The following is a 13,441-nucleotide window of genomic DNA, read 5'->3' on the forward strand; positions in this document are numbered from 1 at the left end:
TTAACAGTGTAAGAAAATCTGCAGTTTGCATTTCCCCATGTAAAAAGTTAGTTGTTTTTGTCTCCGCCCACTATTTCTAATCTTGACATACAGTCACTTAATGACCAAGTTTATGAGCTTTGGGGTGTTTAGCATCAATAAGTTGCATTTTACCATTGAAATTAAACAAATCTGATTGGCTGTTTTTGGCCCGCTACCTTCAGAATTTAAACCCCAGTCTCCCAGTGACTGACTGTAGCAGATGTTAGGCCTCTGCCATTAAGAGTGCATGAATGGCAGCAATGTAAATATTCCCCTTGAAAATCAAAAGGTGAATTTTGATTGGCTGCTGTAGGCTCCACCAACTTTTCTGAATATTAGTCCCAGTCACCCATTGGCCAACTGTGTCACGTTTGAGAACCCTGCCAATAACAGAATAGCTGAAATCAATCTAACAAATCTGATTGGCTGTTTGTGGCTCCACCCCTTTAGTGAATTTGGACCCCAGTCACCCAATGACTGACTGTATCAGGTTTGAGGCCTCTGCCACTAACAGTGTAAGAATGGTAGCAATGTGAATATTCCCCTTGAAAATCAATAGGAACATTTTGATTGGCTGTTGTAGGCTCCACCCACATTTCTGAATATTCATCCCAGTCACCCAGTGGCCAATTGTGTAAAGTTTGGGAACCCTGCAATGTAAAAAATGAAGTTGTTGGCACCGCCCACTTTTTCAAACCTTGACATACAGTCACTCAATCATCAAGTTTATCAGCTTTGGGGTCCTTGGTATCAATACTTTGTATATTCCCATTGAAAAACAAACAAATCTGGCTGTTTGTGGCTGAGCGCCCTTCCTGAATTTGGACCCTAGTCACCCAGTGACCAACTGTACCAGGTTTGAGGCATCTGCTATTACCAGTATAAGAGAATGGTAGCAGATGAAACATTCCCTTTGAAAATCAAAAGGTGAATTTTTATTGGCTGTTGTAGGCTCCACCCACTTTCCAAAATCCTAATCTGTCACCCAATGACCAACTGTGCAAAGTTTGAGAACCCTGCTATTAACGGTGTAAGAATGGCTGCAGTTTATATTTTCCAGTGAAATTTGTTTTTAGCTCCGCCCACTTTTTGTAACCTTGACACACAGTCACCCAATGACCAAGTGTGTGTGTTTTCAGGTTCCTGGCATCAAAAATGTGTGATTTGAAGCAGTTTATCCACCAAGGAAATCTGATTGGCTGTATGTGGCCCCGCCCCTTTAGTGAATTTGGACCCCAGTCACCCACTGACTGACTGTAGCAAGTTTGAAGCCTCTGCCATTAAAAGTGTAAGAATAGCAGCAGTTTAAATATTCCCCTTGAAAATCAATAGGTGAATTTTGATTGGCTGTTGTAGGCTCCACCCATTTTCTTGAATCTTAATTGCATTCACCCAGTGACCAAGTGCGCCAAGTTTGAGAACCCTGCGATTAACAGTCTAAGAATGGCTGCAGTTTACATTTTACCATGTAAAATGAACGGCTGAAATTTGATTTGCTGTTTTATGCTCCGCCCACTTTCTTGGATTTGTAACCTCGGTCACCAAGTGACCAACTGTGCCAAGTGTGGGGACTCTGGCTTGATTACTGTGAGAGTGGCAGCCTTTTACATTTTTTCCATTGACTTGAATGGGTGGAATCTGATTAGCTGTTTGTAGCTCCGCCCACATGTGCAGGGGGGCCGCGAGACCCCCAGAACATATCATCCCAGGTAGTAAGGGATCTGTGTACCAAGTTTCGTTCAAATCGGTCAAGCCGTTTTTGCGTGATCGCGGCACGCACGCACGCCGCACACACACACACACACATCCGATTTTATATATATAGATTTAGTCAGGGTTTGGCCATTGTAAATTCTCTTCTCACTTTGATTTACATTTTGAAATTGATCACAGGTGTCGAAATCTTTATTCCTGTCAGGTGATCTCTGTGCAATGTTTGCTTATGGAGAATTCTAAAACCAGTAGAAATTATACAGGTCTCTGTTCTCCCACAATCAGGGCCGTTTCTAAAAAAAAAAAGGCATTCCAGGCTATTGCCTGGAGTGCTAGTGGTCCAGAGGGCACCATGCCTAGTTTAAGCCCCGCCCCAATCTTAACAACGCCCCTGAATAAAGTCCTCACCCCCACAGGCGTTTGATTACCCACTTCTGCTGCCTGTGTGCAGCTGTAGGAATATCAGTCCCTGAAGAACAGACATCACAAGGTCCAGATAGTGTAAGTTGCAGCCAGCCTCCATTGTGTCCCTCTATGCCACCTCTGTCCCCCTGTGCGTCCCTCTGTCTGCCTGTGCCTCCTTCTGTCCCCCTTTGTGTTTCCTGCTGTCTACTTGTGCCTTCTTCGGTCCCCCTGTGCTACTACTGCCCCACTGAGTCCCTCTGCACCTCCTTCCGCCCCCCCTTTGTGCCTCCTTCTGTTCACTCTGCTCCCCTTGTGCCTCCTTCTGTCCCTCTTTGTGCCGCTTTCTATTCTTTCTCTCCTCCCTTGTGCATGCATCAGTCCCCCTGTGCCACTTCTTCCCCCCTGTGCATCCCTCTGTGCCTCCCACTGTCCCCCTGAGCTCCATTCTGTCCCCCTGTGCTACCTCTGCCCCCTTGTGCATCCCTCTGCCCCCCATGCCCTGAATTTAGCGGTTAATTGCAAAGCCGCCACACACACTATTGTTACGGAAATTGCTACGTATGGTAAGGAGCAATAGTGGGAATAAGTCACAAAAAAATCAAAAAGACCTTGTCGTTTTTGAGGAAATAGATTTTAAAAATGCAAAGGAAAAATTGTTTTTTTAGTTAATTTTTCTGAATGTAAAAACCATTTTTCCTTTGCATTTTTTGCCTTGTTCCCACTCTTCCCCTTCACATACATAGCAATTTTGGTGAGGAAGCGTGTATGGGGGCAATGAATGCATGAATGCAAACATAAAATATCAAATGGGAGCAGCTAGCTATAAGGTAAACTTACATTTTTTTTAGACAGCAAGGAGAGGTGGCAGCGCTTCCCAAAACAGGCTGCATCCTATCCCTGCTGTCTAAAAAACGTGAGAATGACTATTATGTAGGATGACACATTTTGCGGATGAGTGCCTCTTCTTCAGGTCAATATAAATGTCTTGCTGAAAGCAAAGTAACACGGAGCGCCCATAGATTAAAACGTGTCATCCTAGTGTTTTAATAAATAGTCATTGTCATCTTGTGATGTCTGTTGACTTTCTCAAGATAGGCCAACTTTTATGTTTTAGGCCCGGTTCACATTGGCGGTCGCCGTCCGGAATCGCCGTGCCGGAGCCGGACCGCATGCGGAACGGACGGAACGGACGCACGGCACAGCAATGAAAGTCTTTGCATCCGTTCACATGCATCCGTTCCGTCCGGACCGGAGCCGGACCGGATCCGGACTCCGGCGTAAGATCCAACATGCGCTATTTTTTGGTCCGGCTCCTCCGGCAGACGTATCCGGAGCGGAGCCGGACTGTTGCATCCGGCCAATACAAATCAATGAGAACCGGAGAGCGCACAACACACTGGCCGTAAAAAACGGACGCTCCACCCCACCTCCCATGCTTCCTCCATGCTATAGCGGCCATCCTGGACGGGGACACATGGGCCCAGCGCCCACAGAGTGGAGCAGCAGCGCCTGGAAAAATGGGTGCAGGGGATTGCCGCTAGTAAAATATTGCTAAACTTATTAGCGATATTCTACTACTGCATTTTGATAGTAAAATATCTGTAGTATTTACCGATATTTTACTATGGCTAAACCTAACACTACTCTCACACAGAACCCTTTCATGGTGGTGCCTAACCCTAAGATCCCCCCGATGGTGCCCAACCCTTAGATCCCCCCCAGTGGTGCCTAACCCTAAGACTCCCCCCGGTGGTGCTAAACTATAAGGCCCCTCCTGGTGGTGCCTAACCCTAAGACCTCCCCCAGTTATGTCTAAATTTTACCCCCCTGGTGGCACCTAACCCTAAATTCCCCTCCTAAAGCTAATCACCCCTCTCTCGTAAAGCCGCTATATGTGGCTATGAAGGTCAATTTTGATGGCCGCTATGCAATGCCGCAATTTAGTTATCCGCAAGCCAAATTTTTTCTGCAAGCCTGTCTGCCGAAATTACCCCCTCTTGCTGTTAATCGGGTGCCTCCAGGCGCCAAAATTTACTTTCATAGCCGCATACCGCAGCTATTTTAAAAGGTTTGCGGCAAAGAAGGTAAAATTCGGCACCCTCTAGCGGCCACTGTCATGCGCCCAAATTTCCCTATCATGCTGCCAAATGCGAATTATATTATAGGTTACCTATGGTGGTGCCATTTTTTTCCGGAAAGGGCTCCTGCACCCTTTTTTCTGCTTAGCTCAGGAGCGCCTGCTAAACAAAATCGCAAATCTTTTCACGAGCAAAATCATTCCCAAAACACATATTTTAACAATGTTTTAGTTATCTCGCAAGAGTTCCGTTTTAAAATAACTCGGAAATAATATGCGCCATTCAGACTTATTGCCAAAATAGCTCCAATGTTGTCCAAATCAACATCTCTTCTGTTTCACTCAATGTGAATAATGAGCGGTTACGGCAACGACACTAGAGAACAAATTACATGGTTCCCTATATTTATTGATTTAATTACTATGAACCGATTAATGCAAAAAAAAAAAATCCCGGTTTTTTGAATACCAGAATAATATCAATTATATTATTAGCACCACTGAGAAAAAAAAAATATATAAAAAAAGATAGCGAACTGTAATACTGAAAAAAAAATATATACCCTCTTTACTGAAGGGCCCTTACGCCAATTTGCATGACGATTAAATAGCTTTTTAATTGCCATTAAATTATGCTGGCTAAACTGTGATTTCATGCAAATATTAAGCTGTAATGACATACAGTGAATCATTTAGCAAGATTTAGAACTTGGAACAAAGAGGGACAATTAATTCCGATCCTCAGATTTAACAATATAATGTGTCACTGGGCTGTTTATGAATATGGCCTGATTGCTTTGTTATCATTTATAAATTATGCAGAGATGAAGTTCCATAACCTACAAGAAGACATTTTTTTTTCCTCTACAAAGCCTTCTGTGATTCTTAAAGGCTGGGTGGTTTATACTGCTAGATCTTACGGAGAATCATCAATCATTTGATGTTCGCCTACTGCCGTTCATTAGGTACCGGGATTCCTTTCTTTGCTTTTTGACTTTGAAGGTTCATTGTTACCTTCAGCCATTCCATGCATTTGCTATGTACTGTATTTCTTGGACTATAAGACTCACTTTTTCTCCCCCAAAAGCGGGGGGAAAAAATCACTGCGTCTTATAGTCCAAATGCAGGGAGTTCTTGACTTGTGAACGCCTGCCCATACAGACCTCCAACCTGCCACAAGGTCGGGGACTCCTTATACTGTGCCCATGCAGAGAAGGACACAGGACCCAAAGGGGCATAGAGGGGGACAGAGGCGGACACAGGAGGACACAAAGGGGACAGGGAGGCACAAGAGGTACAAGGGGGCATGAGGTACAAAGGGGGCATAATCCACAAGATTCCCCCATGGATGCACCAGGTTTAGTATATATTTTTTTTCCCCTGGTTTTGGTCCTCCAAACCTAGGTGTGTCTTATGGTTAGGAGCGTCTTATAGTCCGAAAAATACGGTAATTCTGCTTATTAAAGGTGAATTTTTTTTAAAGGACACTCGAAGTGAAAATGATATGGAGGCTGCCATATTTATTCTGCAATGCAATAGACCACTGTGAACTAGCCTAAAGAAGACCATCGATGAAAAAATAAGCCTGTGCAGAGTAAGGCACTCTATTACTGCTGCACAGATCGGCGGTTGGTAGGGATAATCACTCGCCTCCTCCTCCTATGGCACTACAGCTCAATTTGAGCCCTGATCTACTTCAGTTTCCTGCCCCATCCATCTTTGTGGTTTCCAGAGCTTCTCTGAAGGTTTCTTAACTATTAGGTTTTTACCGGAACAGGTTGTTATCCTATTGCCCAACCCCCAGACTAGGAGGACCTGGGTATCCTATTTAGTCTGGAATATCACCTTTGACTTGTCCGGCTAGGGATACACTACCAGTAGCTAGGCTACCAGGTTCACTTGTTCACGCAAGCCCCACCACAGCGACAAAATAAGGATACCTGCTTGTCCATAACTCATTTGAAGTCAGAAACTCCCCCATCCATCTGCATGATAGACCATCCGCAGCCATTTTTCTGAATTCTTCCGAAGCTCTGTGTTTCCACGACCTGCCACAACTTAATAGTAACCATTTAGGCTGCAACTGCCGAGCAGAGGTGTTGTCCACAGCTACAGAACACTTTAGAAAGTGGGGCAGAGTTTCTGACATTAATGAATTATGGGCGAGCAGGTGAATGATTAACCTAACCAGTAATAGAGACCCTTACATTTTTTTACCGATGGTCCTCTTTAAAGTACCAACCCTAGAACCTACCTGTGTGAACATTTTATTTTTTTTCATTGCAAGACTTCATAAACCAGTCCTTTATCTCAAAGGAAGTGGTGGACTTCTGCTCACCTCTCACAACCACAGATCATCAGGATCCATAAACTAGATCACTCCCAGAGTGCACCTCAAACCTTTGGAGCCATAGCTTTCTGTCATGCTGCCCCTACCCTTTGGAAATCCCTAACACACCCAGTAAAGACAGCCCCATCCCTGGAGTTATTCAAATCTAGACTGAAAAGCTACCTGCTTAGCCTGGCATTTGCAGAGTTATAGAATCATTGCCAAAACGTACCAGTCAATCAACCAATTAGTGGTCTGAGCAATGCTTATGCACTTTGAGTCCTACAGGAGCAAAGCGCCTTGCAAATGTTGTTTGTTGTTGCTGTTGTCTGACAAATATTTATTGGTTTGTATTGGTATCCAGATAAATGATTGATATTATTCATATATCAATTGTACACATCTAGGCCACATCTGAGAATGTATGGTGGCCTGAATTTACAAGTCTGCAGGTTTACCAAATTACAGAACAATATGTAAAAACTGGTCTATGATTTCCTCATATACAACATATGAAATATGCGGCTCTTGTCTATACAATGCAACAAACAGACATCTGTTGTTTTGCTACGCTGACAACTGGGTTGGCATGTTTTGCTATAAATACAATCATACCTTATTTTGAATGTTTCCAGTTACTTGCTATATATACCAGGACTTTTTCCAACAATCATTCTTTCTGAATGCTATCAGGTGTGATGATTTGTGGGTGTGGGGTGCTGACAGAACGGGTCCTAAAAACACCATTTAAAAAAAAAAAAAGGCACATGGAAGTAGGCTAGTAGAGTATTGGCAATGTTACTGATATACAGTCAGTGTTGCCAACTCATCCCTTTAATTACTGACACATCTAAGTTATACAGGTTCTGGGGCTATTTGCACATAATCAGTGCCTTAACTGCATTTACCTAGCCACAAAACCTGTATAATTCATATGTGTCAGTAATTAACCACTTTACCCCTGGCGGTACAAATTTCTCCGTCCCTTTTTTCCCTCCTAAAAAACCAGGGACGGAGAAATCCATACCTTCCGCGCTCCCGCCGCTGTCCGCGCTACCGCCGCTCGTGCGCGCACACCCGCCGCTTGTGCATGCCGCCGCCCGCTTGCCCGGAGATCAATGAACGGGAAAATCCATTCCCGTTCGTTGATCTAAGCCCCCGCAATGATCTGCTGCTTCTTTCAGAAACAGCGCGATCATTGCGAGTCTCCCAGCCTCCTACTGCTTCCTGTAAGCGTCCTTCCGGTCGCTTACAGGTCGCATGTAAACATACTCACTGTGGCCATCTTGTGTCCAAATAGTAAACTACACCCTAATGCATTTTACACATACAAATAAATTGTTTTAGATAATAAATTAACTCATTACCTCCCACACTCCCCAATTTATTTATTTTTTTTTTTTTTTAAATATATATACAATAAAAAAAAAAACATAAATAGTTACCTTAGGGACTGAACTTTTTAAATATTTATGTCAAGAGGGTATAACACTGTTACTTTATAAACTACGGGCTTGTAATTAGGGATGGATGCAAAACTGAAAAAAATGCACCTTTATTTCCAAATAAAATATTGGGGCCAAACATTGTGATAGGGACATAATTTAAACGGTTTTATAATCGGGAATAATGGGCAAATAAATTTCATGGGTTTTAATTACAGTAGCATGCATTATTTAAAAACTATAATGGCCGAAAACTGAAAATAATATTTTTTTCCCACATTTTTTCCTATTTTCCCCATTAAAACACATTTAGAATAAAATAATTCTTGGCATAATGTCCCACCTAAAGAAAGCCTAATTGGTGGCGGAAAAAACAAGATATAGTTCATTTCATTGCGATAAGTAATAATAAAGTTATAGACGAATGAATGGACGGAGCGCTGAAAGGTGAAAATTGCTCTGGTGGTCAGGAGGTAAAACCCCTCAGTGGTGAAGTGGTTAAAGGGATGAGTTGGCAACACTGTATACAGTACTACTATTGTGGTAATGCCAGTAATAAAATACCAGTAATGTTGCTAACATTCTACTATCACTACCATCGAACACCTATTCTAATGCTGCGTACACACTGGCGACTATGGTCGTTTGAAACAGCTCATTAACGATCGTTCCGCCGCCAATCAGGGAAAGATCTTTACCCAAAGATCATTAAGACGAACGACAAAAGAACGACATCGGGAAGATGGAAATATCCAACCTGACGGATCGTATCTACCGACAATCGTTACAAAACTATAGTGTGTACAGACATCGGCCGAGAACGATCGTTACAAGGGCCAATGCGCCTGCGTTGAATTCTGCCCAGCTTCAGTACTTCCTTTGTAGCGCGGCCGTAAAGATTGTTACATTGCTCATTTCAATTAAACTTTGTTTTCAAGTTAACAATCATATATTTTTATCTATTGTAACTCCATGTCAGTGTTTTTTTTTTAATTTTATATAAATATGTACGCAAAATTTCCTTCTGATCGTTCTTTTCTGCGAGAACTATCGTTAAAATGTGTATGATGATCGCTGCATCCCATCGTTGCATACCAATCTTTCCAATATCGTTAGTCTGGTAACTATCGTTCTTTGCAAACGATAGTTATCGCAAGTGTGTACGAAGCATAACTCTCACTCTAATCCTTCCCTCTACCTGCCATCAGGGCCGGTACTAGGTGAAATAGGGCCCCAGGGCAAAGAAAACCCCAAAGGGGCTCCTAGGTGATAAAAGTGATGGGGCGGAGACTTGAAACCTGCTATTAGCGATGTCGGCGAATGGTTCCCGAACTGTTCGCCGGTGAACCCCTCACCCTGTACTACTTCCGGGTCGCTATGACCCGGAGTAGTATGGCTGCGCTGGCCCGGCAGTGCGCGTCCTAGATCGCGCTACTGTTGCCTGGCACTTTCTGCGCATGTGCATGACGTCATGAGTGATGTCACGCTCATGCGCAGAGAGTGCCCGGCAACAGGCACTCGATCAAGGATGCGCACTGCCGGTCCAGCGCAGCCGTACTACTCCGGGTCATAGCCACACGGAAGTAGTACTGACCCATAGGGATTCGCTGGTGAACGGTTCGCCGCTACCTCTACCTGCTATATAAACCCTAAAAGGGACTGGGAGGCGGGGGCACGGAAGGTGACGACTATGCATGCTAGATGAACTTGCAGACTGCTAACTAAACAGTAAAAGTGACCCTGTAGTGGTGGTGGTGGTGGTGGTGGTGGTGGTGGGGGGGGGGGGGGGTGCGGGGGATAAGCATGCAAGATAAACTTGAAGCCTATCGAAACCAGCCCCCTCCCCACCTTCCACTACTGGGTCATGTCCAAGGTTTAGATAGCTGTCTGCAGGTCCCTCTGTCAGGGGTGTAACTAGAAGTCACTGGGCCCCCCTGTGCAACCTTGGATGAGGGCCCCCTCCCGCCAAACTACCCCCCCCCCCCCCCTGCACAGGTAAACTGAGAACCAACATTATTCAGTTGGCTAGTGCACACTTGAATGTGTTTTCCCTATGCAGATAAACACACACAGCAGTGAAGCAGTGCAGACATTTTTACTATTAATTGCATTAGCTTCTGTGATTAAACGTGCATGTTTCCACACATACAGACACACATGGGGCTTCATTCACTAAACCGTGATAACTCATATCACAGCTACGGTAGCGTTTTTTTTGCACTTTCGCACGCAATACGAATTTTCACGTGAAAATTCGCGATTAACGCTACTGCGGCCGTGATATGAGTTATCATGGTTTAGTGAATCGAGCCCTTTGTGTGCAGCAAACACATGCAGAAAACCGACAGAGGAGTGTCCTCCTAGCCTCAGCTTATTACACTCACTCTGTCCATCTCTGATGGAGCAGAACTGGCTCTGCAGACTCCTCCAGCATCACTACAGTACAGAGCAGTTTGGGAGGGGTAGAGAGGCTGGGGGTAGAGCAGCGCTGTACACAAGACCCTGCTGCACACTGAATAGGGACTGTCTACAAATATTTGTCTGCAAAACTTTGTATAATTCATTGTTAGTGGCTGAGCAGATGCAGTTATTGGAATAATTGCGCAGAGAGCATAACGTTTTTTCTCTCTCCGTGCTCTTTATTGTCAGTTTATCAGGACAGGGAAAATAAACTTTTCCCCCACTGGGTCCCTGTGGCTTCTGGGTGTTCCTCCGCGAAACGCATTGTTTATTTTAAATACATTTGTAATTTCTTAGTACTTCTTAGTACTTCACTCTTATTATTCCCCCACAAGGTGGGCTGGCAATTGTTAGAACGCCGTTCACTTCCAGGCACTGCTTGCCGTACATGCGAGCGTCCTGGTTCTCTATAGCAACCAGCACCAGGAGGATCTTGGTAGCGTGACGTCACATCCGCCCCGCGAGTGAAGGAGAGCCCGATCCCCGGCTCGGCTTAGTGGGACGCAAGCGCACCGTGGCTGTGTACGCTGTGCCAGCCAACGGAGAATCAGGTGAGACCTGTCCAATAGGAGGATTGTATACAGTCTTCGGAAGCTCTGAGCGCCCCTCTTTTATATTCTCCCCATGTCTTTGGCAGTTGTAATTTATATAGTGCAATCCTGTGCTTTCTACCCCTCCACATAAAATCAGTGAACGCTTTATGTAGTCTTTGGATATCATTGTGTCTAAGTAACATTGGAATATTTTGCATGAGGTACAGAAGTTTTCCAAATGAGACCATTTCAAGAAGGCATGCTTTCCCTGTTAAGTTCAGGGGTAGATTTTTCCAAGTTTGAATCTGTCCTATAATTGTAACTATTAATTTTTTAACATTCAAGACATAGAGCGCCCCTGGGTTTCTTGCTAGTACAATACCAAGGTATTTTATATTATGGTGAGCTATTTTAATTGGAAGCCGTGCCGCCCATCTGTTATATAAAAGAAAAGTTCCGACTTTTCTTTGTTCATCTTAAATCCTGTAAAGCTTTCAATATCGTCGAAAAATTTCAGGATGAGCTAACCTATTTGATCTATCCCTTGCTTACAGAAGTTGTTCTCTGCCAGGAAAAGTTTTATGGCTGTAATGCCATATCAGTGACGGTTACGCTAGGATTCAACAAGCCAGGATCCGACAAGATAGAAGCTGTCACTTGCATGCTGGAAGATTAACTCTTTCAGTAAATAAAAGAAAACAAGGTACACAGCCTAGTTAATATAGAAGAGTGGGGTTTCTTGACACCCTAAGGAAAAAAGACACAGAGACAATAGATGTCTAAATCACAGCAGTTTAGTCGCTAATGGATGGTGTATAAAATAAAAAAAGGACTACTCATAAAGGTGGGTTGCAATAGGCGCAACCAACCACTTGAGGCAGGTCGAGACAATGAACCCGACTACACTGGGGGTGTCCCAGTGGGACTGGATACAGTTGCTCTCTTAGGTCAAAACAGCTGGATGTCACAATAGCGTCCACCATATGACACCAGAGGGATTCCCTCTAACCTTGATGGGATGGGGATGTAATGCACACAATAAGGGTAAAGAGGCAACCAGGTAACTATAAAATTAGGCCCTCAAGGTCTCTCATGGTGCGCAATACTATTGGCATTGCAGCACTTGTATTGGCCTGAGGAAGCGGGCTCAGACCACTGAAATGCGTTGCTTGTGCATAGTAAATCTTATTGTCTTATTTGACTGTCGTCATTGAGGTAAGCCACCTCATTTTTCTACCTTTTATTTGATTTTTAACCTTACGTGGGTGCCTCCTTACCCTTATTGTGCAGTTATTAATATATTATTTAGCACTTTACATACACATATTTATCTCATCATGTCACGTCACCTCAGGTACAATTTAAAGACACTAAAGTCTCGTTTTTTACCTTATTTTTTTATTCATCCTTCTTCAGCATTAAATTCTAAGCTGAATCACTGCATCCCCGCTGCAGAATGAGTTATTTATAGCCCTGAAATTGCCCTGAAAAGTTCCAGGGCGCGCATCATTGTGTTTCCTGATAGAGGCAGAGCTTTGCGCAGCAGCTCTGCCTCTACTCCAGTCAATCTCTGCCTCTCCCCGCCCCTCTGTCTTTTTTCACTGAGAGGGGTGGGGAGAGGAGGAGATTGACTGGATAGGAGGCAGAACTACCGCGCAAAGCTCTGCCTCTACCGGGCAGAAAAATCGACGACTTGCATAGTCGTGGAAGTTTGCAGGTCAATTTCATGGCTATAAATAACTCATTCTGCCGCGGGATGCGTTGATTCAGCTTAGAATTTAATGCTGAAGAAGGATGAATAAGAAAATAAGGTAAAAAACGAGACTTCAAGTGTCACTTTAAATAGCAGCACAAGTTGTTATCCCAGGCAGGGAAGACGTTATACAATTTGAGTATAAAAAGAAGAAGCAAAAAGCATAAGACTCACTTGTACAAGCCATGGCCGGCGAGTCTTTCTCTGCCCGGAAATAGCCCTTCTCACACTGGCAGACAGTCGTAGCCTCGACGTAGGTGAAGCTGTGCGGAGGACATTTGGAGCATTTGATATTCCCAGCAAACGCCTTGTAGAATCCAGGCCGACACGCTGCAAGACACAAGACAAGTCGGTCAATGTTTGCCGTCCCTCCACCCATTCATTTCATCTGTCATTCCGTGCTGACAGTCCTGCTCGGGCTCGCCGTGTGAGCTCGGTGTGACTGCAGGCCAGTCACTTCATCTCACGCCTCCTCAGACAGCACAATTAGATTGTAAATCCTCGCAGGCACTGCTTCATTATGTCTGTTTTCCCACACTGACAGTAACTAATTGCAAAAAGGATCATTTTTAACTCAGGGAAGCCTTAGAAAGAAAGCCAGGATTATGTATCCCCGGGTCCTGTCCCACCAGAAGCAGGGAAATGTGGGCGCCTGCGGTAAATGGACAGTTTGGGAGCCATCATTAGTACTAATATTAAATTAGT

At 44.2% G+C, this 13,441-nt stretch overlaps 1 protein-coding gene across 16 annotated transcripts in view; it reads right to left on the bottom strand.

The window, feature by feature from the left end:
• EPHA6 (EPH receptor A6) overlaps positions 1-13,441 on the bottom strand; it is a 1,277,595-nt gene that overhangs the window by 616,615 nt on the left and 647,539 nt on the right. For all 16 annotated transcript variants that reach the window (XM_068270648.1, XM_068270650.1, XM_068270649.1 and 13 more), the window contains one exon: positions 12,911-13,066. In XM_068270648.1, the coding sequence (XP_068126749.1) occupies positions 12,911-13,066 (156 nt within the window). The remainder of the gene's footprint in view (positions 1-12,910; positions 13,067-13,441) is intronic.

Source organism: Hyperolius riggenbachi, chromosome 2 (assembly GCF_040937935.1).
Source record: "Hyperolius riggenbachi isolate aHypRig1 chromosome 2, aHypRig1.pri, whole genome shotgun sequence".
Taxonomy (NCBI): domain Eukaryota; kingdom Metazoa; phylum Chordata; class Amphibia; order Anura; family Hyperoliidae; genus Hyperolius; species Hyperolius riggenbachi.